At 39.0% G+C, this 11849-nt stretch overlaps 2 protein-coding genes across 2 annotated transcripts; both read left to right on the forward strand.

Moving 5' to 3' along the window:
• Positions 1 to 470: 470 nt before the first annotated feature.
• On the forward strand, positions 471 to 5137 carry nmrk1 (nicotinamide riboside kinase 1). The gene is made up of 8 exons (XM_041937505.1): positions 471 to 624; positions 1812 to 1902; positions 1998 to 2046; positions 2555 to 2723; positions 3439 to 3510; positions 3659 to 3765; positions 3973 to 4056; positions 4669 to 5137. The coding sequence occupies exons 1-8, from the start codon at positions 596 to 598 to the stop codon at positions 4677 to 4679; spliced, it is 612 nt and encodes a 203-aa protein (XP_041793439.1). The 5' UTR covers positions 471 to 595; the 3' UTR covers positions 4680 to 5137.
• A 1982-nt stretch (positions 5138 to 7119) lies between these two features.
• On the forward strand, positions 7120 to 10778 carry LOC121606976 (gamma-glutamyl hydrolase). The gene is made up of 9 exons (XM_041937619.1): positions 7120 to 7356; positions 7474 to 7588; positions 7889 to 7939; positions 8052 to 8136; positions 8696 to 8834; positions 9155 to 9261; positions 9953 to 10046; positions 10169 to 10306; positions 10516 to 10778. The coding sequence occupies exons 1-9, from the start codon at positions 7239 to 7241 to the stop codon at positions 10632 to 10634; spliced, it is 966 nt and encodes a 321-aa protein (XP_041793553.1). The 5' UTR covers positions 7120 to 7238; the 3' UTR covers positions 10635 to 10778.
• Positions 10779 to 11849: the final 1071 nt, after the last annotated feature.

The raw sequence follows: 11849 nt of genomic DNA on the forward strand, positions 1-11849 counted from the left end.
CTCTATTTATCAAAGCATCCTAATTTCCATCTATTAATTATTTTACGCATTTGAATTTACATAACTCTGTTTTAAATGTGTTGATGATGTTTTCAATTATTATATCTCATTTTATTTATTTAATTTTAATTTCATTTAATTCAGCACAATTGTAAATGTACTGTAATTTTTATTGATTCTTTTATATTATCATTCTAATCTTATAAATGTCTTACTGTAACACCTGAACTCTTATTTATTGTTATTTTAACTGCATTTTGTAATTTAATAAATAGATTACATTATACATTTTACTATTTTACTTTGTTCTCAGTAGATCATAATATAAGATTATAACTATGAGATTTTTTTTTTTAGTTATATAACATATTCTGCCTTTTTTTTCTCAATGAGCAGGTCTTAATGACGTAGCAGTGCCATCAGCGAATCACGAGCGTCCAATAGCGGAAACGCGTGAGTGAGCGCTGAGTTGTTGTACCGATGGACACACGCATTCCTGGGGACTGTTAATTTCTGTACACGCGCTGTTAATTGTTTTGCGATTACCAGTTTTACATGTCAAAAACTTTACAGCGAGCTGCCACAACCAGCTGATATGAAGACACTAGTTGTAGGAGTTGGAGGGTAAGTAAGTACGGAGTGTTGTGAACAGCCTTATGTTGCTCTGTGACATCTGTTCTTAACATGCCTGTTATTGTTCTCCTTGCGTCCTTTTGCCTGCAGATTGCCTGTTCGACCTCAGATAGCAGAAAGTGCAAACACGAGTTTTTATGATTACTTTTCATTTAGCATTTACTTAACGAGTCAGTTTCATATTCTGAAATGCTTCTCGATGGTTTATTGTGTAAGTGACAAGACAACAGGTCACAGAAATGCACCAGAAAATGCACGAGCCTAATAATATTAAATCATCATGTTAATACTGTCTAACATACTACATGCAGGGGGAGCAGCAGGGACGCCATCAGATCAATACAGCATGTGACAACCATGAGGCAGCAAAGACTAATAGGAGTCGGCTGCTTTGCAGTGTTAGGAGTGCTAACACTCTGCTATGAGCTCTTTGTACGCCAGGCATTCATAGTTTGTAAATGCAAAGCATTCAGTAGAAGTAGCACACACATATTTTCAGAATCTCCTAATGTCACATTAAGTGTTGGCTGGTGCACATCCTGCAGACAGCTATGCAGAAAAATGATCTCAGGATGCCTGATGAAGGTCTGTGACCTAAGTACTGCATTTCCAATAGATTCAGTGCTAAAAGTTTGCAGGAATTCTTGACTCTCTTTTGCAATATTTGCTAATGTGACTTGTGTGTGAAAGCAGAAAGCATCTAAAGCTGTGCTGCACTTCGGACTACACACATCATTGATGGCACAGTGTGCTGACTGCACCAACTAACACGTTTTCAATTAGAAACCACAACCCTAGCTTTTTTAAAAAAAAAAAAAGAATTGTGATTTCTGATTATTCATTATTCTTTGTCTTTTACATAAACAAATAACACAAACATTTTTCATGATGATCCTTTAAATTTCTTTCTACTGTAGTTTTCATGGTTCAATATTCGCTGATACCTCTGATTTCTCAGTCAGGCAAAAACAAGGGTTTTTTTAGCTGCTGTTAAATTTCTCTTTAATAATCTTGAAAGGTTGTTGTTGACCTGTGGTATATAGTAATATTCATCAAGGACGTTAGTCTGCTATTATACTATATATACTACCTAAGAATGTGAGTAAAAGATGTCACAGTTTCAATGTATTTGTGCAGCTGCAAAGCGTTCTGAGCCATACGTACTGCTTGTCTCTCAGGATGACCAATGGAGGAAAATCTACTCTTTCTCAGAGTCTACGTCAGCAGATACCCAACAGCTGCATCATTGCACAGGACTCATACTTTAAGGTAGACTGTGAAATCACATCACTGCTTTTCACACTTTCAAAGTATGATGGACATTTGAGAGCTCGAGTGATGACGGCAGATGCTCTTTTCTTCAGGATGATGCTGTGGTGCCAGAGGACAGCAGTGGGTTTAAGCAATATGACAGTAAGGACACTGCAGAAAACGAATCCTCCCCAAACACAGCAGCACTATTTAAATGCGGCTATTACCAATATAGTGTAATATGACCTACTTTTCACCCAAAATAAATAAATATTTCAGTAGATTTCTCCACCAGTTGCTTTTTGAAACAACATTTAGACCTTCATGTTGGGAAATTAAATAAAATGTGTAGAAAATAAACAGACAAAGAGTTAACTGAATAAATCAAATGAAATATCAGGACAACTAAACACATTTTTGGGCTGCAACTAATGATTATTTTCAATGCACCTATCAATTTTTTTTTCCAATAATTGCTAAAAAAAAAAACCTCATAAAATGTTGAGATATGTTCATCACAATCCACAAGAAGCAGCAGTGGGCGTCTTGTTAAACAAGCAGAAAAAAGCAGAAAATGAGAAGCAGGAACCAGAGAATGAGAAATGATCAATGACTTAAATGTTTAATCAGTTATCAGTTAAAATCCTTGCGTCGCTGCTTTCTGTTGAAGTGCTCGATGCTCTCCACATGGACACGATGATGAGCGACGTTGAGTCGTGGCGAAGAGATCCCGAGTCGTTCCTGAAGCGGCGAGGCCTGAACCCGGAGCGCACGGCACTGTCCGTCGATGAGGAGGTGTTTGTGCTGATTGTGGAAGGCTTCCTCATTTTCAACTACAGGTACACGACGGAGGCTGTGGTGAAGTTACTGCCTCATAATGTCAGCATGTAAAATCTTAAGAGTTTAATTCCTCTTTAAAAACTGGTAGTGCTTTATTTTATGCACTGTGAAACTGACCTTCACATTAATTAATTACAGGTGATTGCTCAGCTGAATATGCAAAAGTGTGAAGCTTGTCTACTGGCAAACATACAATCAACATATGTGGAAAATAAAGTTTCCGTCAATAAATGGATACTGACAAAATATTTAGGTTCAAATGTAGTTTCTTTCAAGGAGGTTCCTCTGGAAATCAACAGCACAACTAATTCAATTAAAATGAATAATCATTGTCTCTATTTTTGTATTAATTAGTACCAAATTACATAAACAGTGTTCTTTATAGGACATTTCAGAGGAAATGAGGCATCACTGAAATATGATAAATGCTCCAGCCAGAAATCACATTGCAAATTACTGGTTGTAAAAATGATAATAGACACAATCACGACAATATGTAATTCTTATATGGTACTTATGTAATTATGTTCTCCAGGTAGAGATTTCCACTGAGATTGTGCGAAAGTAACCACTCAGGTGTGCTTTATCTCTCACCATAAGACCAAACCATTTCTAGGATGATTTAATGCTACGAAAACTTTCTCTCTTAATAATAGTAAAACGGTATTCTAGCTAATAATGCTGTAATTTTTTCCCCTGTGTTTTACTTTCCAGGCCTCTGAATGAGCTATTTGACAAACGATACTTCATGGAAATACCTTACGATGTCTGCAAGAGGAGACGAAGGTGGCAGCTTTTTTAATCAGAAAATCAGTGTAATCCTTGGGGTCATTGTTTGTATTCAGTCTTTCATATTACAACTTCTAATGGATTTCATTTCAATGTTAAGAACAAAAAGCACGTTTTGACCTCTGCCGTGGTGTTTGATTGACAGTTCGAGGGTGTACACGCCTCCTGATCCTCCGGGCTACTTTGACGGACACGTCTGGCCGATGTACCTGAAAAACCGTCAGGAGATGGAGAGCATGGTGTCAGGAATTGGTGAGTGTCCGGTCACAGATGCCATGTGTGCAGTATGTGATGCTGAAAGGACAAAAACTGTTAATTTATCAGAGCAGTTTGGATATTTATGTGGTCAAGACCTCGAAAATGATGAGAAATACTGCAACTGTTATCACTATATCAGATATACCTGTGTGAGATAATAAAATAAATGACAGCTATTTGTCTCATATCTGTTTCATTCAGTATTTCTGGATGGACTGGAGCCAAAGGAAGAGCTGCTGGCTGCTGTGTGTAAAGATGTTTGTCAGGAAATAGACAGGCTCTGGGGTAAGCTGCAGTAAGGCTGGGATGTGATTAAGACACAGTTTTCTTTTGTTGGATTCCTCTGCCACAAAAACTTCAAAGAGACGACTAAATGTCTTTCCAGAGATTTACTACATTTCATGTTTTCCTAGATATTTCTGGAGCAAGTCATTTGAATTTTTGCCGTTGTGAGCAATGCTTAAATTAGCCTTGCACGTTGCATTGTGGGTGAGCATCCAGAGCACACTCACAAATCAAGGGTTGTTTCCTATGCATACTGATTTTCATTCTGCAGCATGAGCATACTTCTCACCAAAAACCTGCTAGAATTATTCTGTCGTATTGAATTGGCATATAGTTGCCTTGTAGCCTGAATAGACAGCAGTGTTTTTACCAAGATGTTGAAACCTTGAATAGTTCTGCAAGTAACAATATTAAGCGTGAGACAGCTTATACAGTTTTCTACCAGATATGTATTTTCCTTACTAATGTTTTGAATCCAAAAGTGTGAATATTAAAGTGATCATGGAGAGACAGGCTAAAGCTTGGACTAAGTCTTCAAGACCTTTGATTTTGTTTACTGTCTTGCACTGGTTAAGATAACTGCTCATTTTATTTCATGTGTTCTGTTTGCAGAGAAAGACTGAAGGGGTCAGAGTTTTATTTGTTTACCTTTGGAAGATGGAACCGTTTGCTCCCATAGATGCTCCCATAAGACGAGTTCATTTTTTGGACTAATGGGTGACTGGAAGGACCAAACCAAGTGTTTCTTCGGTTTTATGTGAACATACTAATGTCTTTGTAATATGCACATACTTAGTATTGCTGACAAGACTTTTAAAAAACTGGATGAGAAATGTCCAGCTGGAGACTGGACAGAGACTATAAGACTGTCAGTGAACCTGGTGTCTTTGCCATTACACTAATGGACATATTAAGAAGTTAGGATACACTCTGGGAAACCTAAACATACAGTATGTTTTTGTGACTTTATGAGGTTGATGCTCAATGTAGAACATCTAACCACACATGTACGTATGACATAATGCCTTAACTTGTGATTTAACAAATGCAAAGTGCCATTTTCTAAGGATCAGTTGAAAGACTGTCTCTTGCATATTTGTCTATTACAAATATTAAACAATGAGCATTGCATACTGTGGTTTTGTGAGCATCATTTTTTGTTTTATGTGATTTATCAAATACTTTTCATTAATACTTTACAATGCAGCAGCTTCTTGTGTACAACTGCATCCCTCAGTTGACTTCCGTCTGCATATCTGAACCATTAGTGGCAGTTTGTCTCCACCTGGTGGTTCAGACTGATACACTGGACACAGACGACGCGATGACCTGAATACAAAGCTCTGTTCAACTCTGAGCATCAGCAAATGAGGTGGACAGACACAGACACATCACAACACAGAGTCATGTTTTAACACTTATGTTGAAACAGTTATTTTTTTACTTATTATCATGAAACCAATTAAAATTCAGATTTTTCTGCAGTTAGATGTGAGAGGAGTAATGTTGGTTAATAACGCTGTTCAAGTGGTGCAAATTCGTTAACATATTCATCACATTGCCAAATCCAACTCACATGCAATTAATCTGAGACTCTTGGGGCCCCTGGGGGTCTCTAAATGAGGCCGTTTCCTATTTTGCATAGTTGGTAATCGAGCCTTGGTGCGAAGGCTTGCAGTGATTTTTGTATATTTGATTATATTAAAAAAAATAGAAAGATCAAAGGTTTGAATGTTGCACAATCAGTGGCTGGTACCGTATGGAGTAATTTACTACCGGCTACATGAAAAAAAGCATTTTTTATATATTTTTTTTGAGCTTGTGTTGCTCACACTGGAGCTCTGCCACCGCCCCTACAGGGACACACATGCACATACACGGGTGACACATTTCTGCTGAATCAAGTCCACTGATGCATCTTGACTTGAACTTGGAAAAAGAAACAGAACATGCAGCATTTAACTACAACATCTAAGTATAGCCTAGCCTGGGATAGGCTGGTGTTTGTGACTTCCTGGATCTGATCTAGAGTGTTTAATTCAACTGCCTTATAGACTAACATACGTTTGACTTGATTGCTGGCAACATAATCTTGAATTAAGCATTGCACCTCCATTTACCCCAAGATTTTTTTTTTGTTTGTTTTTTAGCTTTGTCTGTATCCAAAACCCAAATTAAAACTATTTCCTATGTCATTTTCTTTCTTCCTCCCTTCCTTCCCTTCACCAGGCCTACACCAGAGGTGAATATGCAGGATGAAATGGATGCTTTACATGAATTACTTAAGAATCGCACCTTCTTCATGAAACCATAAGACACCTGACTGTGACAGACAAATCTTAGCTGAAGCTAAAGCCACTTATAAGCTCTACCACATCTCACAGCCTCCATCACTGGATGTGTTTTGCTCAGTTGTTATGACATTTGTCTCCATCTGTTGCTCAATCTGTGCAGAAGTTTTGCCTATTACAGCAACTGTGTCGCTTTCAACACTATTTTTTTAGAAAGTGTTGCATCAGTTAGATGTCATTTTGCTCCAGATTTTGTCAAAAATGTCTACACAGCATTATTGGAGAAAGGCCAGATCTTTATTGTATTTGAATTAGACAGAAACCAGCGGAGTGGCCATGAATCTTTGTCAGCAGAACCTGAACCTGCCCTTTTAGAAAATGTGGCCTGAGTTCATCTGTGCACGCCTCTGCAACAAGCTCCCTGCCTCTCACACCCTATAAATAGGAAGCCTACATTCATTCTCCGCCTGAAACTTGTTTGACAGCACACTGCGTCCTTTGTGGCTTGTGCACCGAGAGCTGCTCTTAAATGCTCTCGTGCAATTTCTAAGAACTTAATTGCAAAACCCTCCTCTGACCCGTGAAGCTGCATCTTTTCCCACCGCAAAAAATGATAAGAATTTTACCAAAAAGTCCGTGCTGTCAAACAGGATATTTATGTCAACCTCAGCAGTCAACTTGTCTGACAGGCATGTGCAGTACGAGAGTCATCACATGTAAACCTGGGTATTCCTCACTTCCCTGTACCGACTATATCCTCTTCTGACACAACATGAATATAAGTCTGCTGCAGCTTCTTTCATAAATTGACAGTCTCCGACAGCCTCATACCTTCTGAACGCTGAGTTAAGCTTTGCTCAGTCGCTGGTGCTAAATAATTGAGGTGAAAACATGCCCAAAACAGGATTTTCAGCATATGTGTGTTTGGTTTTTGCCGGGTGCTTCTGTTGCAGCAAAGCTATGCCGACTAGACTCAACCAGGTGGCTGTGAACACCAGACCTGTGATCGGTAAGTGAAATGTACTACGACTGGAAAGAGCTGAGGAGAGACAGACATGTAGAATAGTCTCTTTGTAGCTGCTGATTTTTGCCACCATGTGTTGAGAGCTGTGTTTTTGTCCCACAGGTATTTTGACTCAGATAGTTACAGATGAAGTCATGAAACCATTTGGGAGCACCTACATAGCCGCCTCCTATGTGAAGTACATTGAGTCTGGGGGCAGCAGAGTGATGCCTATCAGGTGGGTTGTTTGTCATGTGTTTTAACTGGAGCTTTTTCATATCTGATCTGTCAATTTCAGCTAGCAGGTAAGCATGAAGTGGGAGAGACTTGTTTTAATCTGCAGAATAAACATGAATACAGGGCTTCTTCTGATAGTTAATAAAGTATGGTGTCTTTCAAATGCAGCCTGCTTGAATCCTTAATTGACATTAACTGCATTTTGCTAAGCTGTGATTTTATTTACTGTTTTTCTCCCGTACTTCCTGCAGTGTAAAATAATGAAGTGAGGAAGCGCTGTTTAACTGTTTGCCTTTTACAGGTTGACTCTCACTACAGCTGAATATAAAAACATCTTCAGGCAGATAAATGGGTGAGTTGTGTCACTAGTGTTTCAAATTACATCTATGTATTAAATAAATACACAAATTGCTTCTTGTTGCTCTCAGTATGTCGCTGCTCTTAACTGTGTGATGTGTGTTCAGCTTGCTTCTCATCGGGGGAGCCGTGGATTTGGAGACGTCAGACTTTGCCAGGGTGGCGAAGATTTTTTACACACTCGCTCTGAGGGTTCGTACAGCAGAATATTAATTTCACCACTTTTCCCTCGAGGGCTGGTACTCTGTGTGTGTGTGTGTGTGATTATTATTTATCTTCTGTTTACAGTCATTTGTGCATCCTTTTTCTGGTTATTATCTGTCTGTTTAATCTTTTAAATGGACAGGTACTCACGTATTGTGCTGCAGTAGAGTTTTGAGGATGTTCTTGCAGCCGTTTTGAGTATTTTCAAGTTGGAATAATTAAATGTTTTGCTTCGTTACATTAAGTTTTTGCTGCTTACTTTTCAATTCTTGGATTCTTCTGGCAAAACATCAAAAAAACATATTGAAGTTTAACCTGCTGACAGTTTGTGCAACAGTTAACCAGCTCCAGCATTAAAATACTTTTTATCATCAGAAATTAAGCTTTGCAGTGAGGACTGATATATCTGATATGAAATCGTTATATTTGCTGTCTTTCCTGCCACATTCTGAACAGCATTTTGTCCTAATATCGTTAGAGGAGTTGTCACAGTGTTGCTTTATTGTTTCAGACACGACAAAGTAAAAAGTCTGACTGTTTGTTCCAGGCCAATAATGCCGGGGACTTCTTCCCCATCTGGGGTACCTGCCTGGGCATGCAGCTGCTGACTGTACTGGTGGCCGGTGAAAATCTGCTGACAAACACCACAGCTGTTAACATAGCGTTGCCCCTCAACCTGACCACAGGTTAGAACACACTGCGTTCATGCCTTTATGTGCAGCGTTTTCCCTCAAGTCTCAATTTACATGTTAAATTAAGGGAATACACTGTAAAGAAATATAAGGTGGACTGTTTCATCATTTGGCAGCATCTACTGGTAACCTGCATGTACTGAATTGTACCAACTGGTGTCAGTAGAAGCAAGTTACAAATCAGAGGGTGCTTTGGGCCGCAACATGAAAAACCTCTGCTGCTGTCGCCAAATTATTTCTCGACTTCCTCCTTTTAATAACGTCCTTGTTTGATGGAACCTTGTGTATTTAACCCTCTGCTCGTCTCCCTGCAGAGGCCAGCTCCAGTAGGATGTTTGATGGTTTCCCCAAAGAGCTAATGAAGGCTGTGACCCAAGAACCTCTGACAGGCAACTTTCATCACTATGGACTTACAGTACAGGTACAGTAAATTCCTCTGATGAAGACATCACTGTACTGTATGTTTCACTTCCCCTCTTGGTTTTGTCTTGTTTTGTATTGAGAAATGAAATCAGCGACAAACATCTGTTCATTTCAACATCAAGTTTCCCAGGGTTTCTGTTCACATGCTGAAACGTTTGACTCAGCATTAGCTTTATGAGACATATAAAATAGACGTAAATGTATATAAGTATATAAACAACCTGCAAGTATTCATTAAGCATTACTTCACCTGCAATTAAAAGAGTTTTTCTCCACAAGCTGCACAGTTAATCAGTGCTGGATTACTTCACCAGGGGCCCAGAAATCCAGGTGTGGCAGTTGGTTTGTGCTGATTTGATTAATTAAGTCCTTTAAGTTTCAGCTGATTTAAATGTTATAAGATGCATATTCCACACAGCAAACCTGGGGCCACTCAATAAGCACAGGAGGCCTGCACACAGTGTGCAGAAACATGATGTTCATGCACTTAAGTTACATAGATAAGATAAACTTCCCTGATCCCACACAGTGCAAACAAAGTGTCACAGCATCAAAAGAAAGCAAAAAGAACACATGCTTGTTATGGTTAAAAACATGAAATATGATATACATTATGGAGCATTGAAGTAATAGTAATGAAAGGAAAGAAGTGATAACAGCCAGGAGGAATAAGACGAATGTTCTTGCAGACCTTTCAGGAAAATCAGAAGCTGCAGAGTTTCTTCTCCATCCTGTCTACAAACATCGCAGAGAACGGAGCCAACTTTGTCTCAACTATAGAAGGTTACAAGATTATTTTCACATTAATTTGACTAATGTAATCATTGCTCTGATATAGAGTTGTCATAACAGCTACATATACTGTATATATAAATATATGTGTGTGTGTGTGTGTATTTCGCCAGGTAAGAGATATCCCTTCTATGGAGCACAGTGGCATCCAGAGGTGAATCGTTTCCAGTGGGACACAAAGTTGAACTTCCCTCACTCGCCTCACGCCGTTCAGTTGTCTTCTCTGCTGGCTGAGTTTTTCGTTGAAGAAGGTAAGACGAATTAGAAGAATTAGAAAAACAGATGATTTAATAGATATTGCTGAGGAAATCACATTAGAATTAATTCCTCAAAATACAATGCAAACATTACATTTAAGGCTTGTATATTCTGTTTGACCCAGTTTGCACGTGGAAATTAATCTCCTCTGTTGCGATCCTTCCTATTGTAATCACACATGTCTCACTTCTGCATTGTTTAGGAAGGAGAAGTTTACATCGGTTTGACAATCCTGAGGAAGAGGCCTCGTCGCTGATTTATAACTACACGCCTGTCTACGCTGCGAACTTCACAGCGTACGAGCAGGTCTACTTCTTCTGAGCATCTCACAGCTCGGCCTCAGAGCAAAGCGGTTGACTTCAACCATTCGATCACTTTCATCACCCGGAGGAGAGGTTTCTGCACCTGTTGTTTTGCTGATACATTTGTATGCTGTTATTCCTATTAAAAAGTGCCTTTTTGCATAAATAAGCTCAGATTTGTTTGGTCAGTTTGAAGATGAAAGCCTTCGTAGTAGAAGCAGTGTGTGAGTGTGTTTCAGGGTCCATTTAGTAGCTTTTCTGGAGCTTTCAGTCATACCACATGATGTTCATCAGCAGAGGCATTTGTCGTGGAATTGCAGATGTTCAGATTTGTTTGTGCTTTATGTGGATTTCTCCTCCGTGTAAACACTTGAGACTGAAATTTCAGCGTCGGAAACAGCGGTGGACCAAACAATCTCACCACAATGTCTGGATTTACAGGAACTGTAACTGAGCAGTTAAAACTTAAAAATTATTACCAACTGTCAGGCAATGCGGGCAACTTTTTACTCATACTTGTTCTGCTGTTTACCGGTCTACATTGATTTGTGTGAGTTTGAGAGTTCTGCAGATATCGGCTGTTTATTCCCTGGAATATACTGAAACTAGACGACGTCTCGGTCCATGACCTGGTTACTCAAGACAATCCACAGATCTTGTTGTGAGCAGTTTCTTTCTACTTCACCCACCGACCGCATTACTGCACCGATGCATCATGGATAAGAAGCTTGCGACAGTGTGGGATGTAAACATTGATGCCGTCCTCCTCAGCTGAGCTTTGGCGTTAGCTAGCTGAACTCCTCATCCCAGCAATGTCAGATCAGGGTTAAGGGAGCAGATGACGGTTACAGTTTTAAAATTTAGTTTTAAGGTTGGGTGTGAAAGTTCACTCTTGACCTTCTTCATCAGAGCCCTTCAGCTGCATCTCAATGAATAAATGCAAACCTGTCTTCATCCACTGAGGATGACGATGAGATGTGGCTGAGAGCTCCACGAAAAGCTAGAAAATTTATTTTGAGTTATCATAGCTAGTTCTTACTGGTTAGCCTTTATTATTCTAATTCAGTTCTATACACCTAAATAGACAAGTGCTTCATCAACTAATGATTATTTACATTATCGATTCATTTACCAATTATTATTTGGTTTACACGGTGAGAGAATTTAGAATATATTCAATTTATTATCGTATATGACAAATTTAGTGAATTGATGGGGAATTGTGGATTTTATG

This window comes from Chelmon rostratus, chromosome 5 (genome assembly GCF_017976325.1).
Source record: "Chelmon rostratus isolate fCheRos1 chromosome 5, fCheRos1.pri, whole genome shotgun sequence".
Taxonomy (NCBI): domain Eukaryota; kingdom Metazoa; phylum Chordata; class Actinopteri; order Chaetodontiformes; family Chaetodontidae; genus Chelmon; species Chelmon rostratus.

Bases quoted from the DNA above. Each gene is read 5' to 3' on its own strand.
- nmrk1 (XM_041937505.1), top strand. From the start codon at position 596: ATGAAGACACTAGTTGTAGGAGTTGGAGG. The intron at 1,903-1,997 runs GTAGACTGTGAA...TCTTTTCTTCAG, and splicing joins CACAGGACTCATACTTTAAG to GATGATGCTGTGGTGCCAGA. The intron at 2,047-2,554 runs GTAAGGACACTG...TTTCTGTTGAAG, and splicing joins TGGGTTTAAGCAATATGACA to TGCTCGATGCTCTCCACATG.
- LOC121606976 (XM_041937619.1), top strand. From the start codon at position 7,239: ATGCCCAAAACAGGATTTTCAGCATATGTGTGTTTGGTTTTTGCCGGG. The intron at 8,137-8,695 runs GTTCGTACAGCA...TGTTTGTTCCAG, and splicing joins TTTACACACTCGCTCTGAGG to GCCAATAATGCCGGGGACTT. The intron at 8,835-9,154 runs GTTAGAACACAC...GTCTCCCTGCAG, and splicing joins GCCCCTCAACCTGACCACAG to AGGCCAGCTCCAGTAGGATG.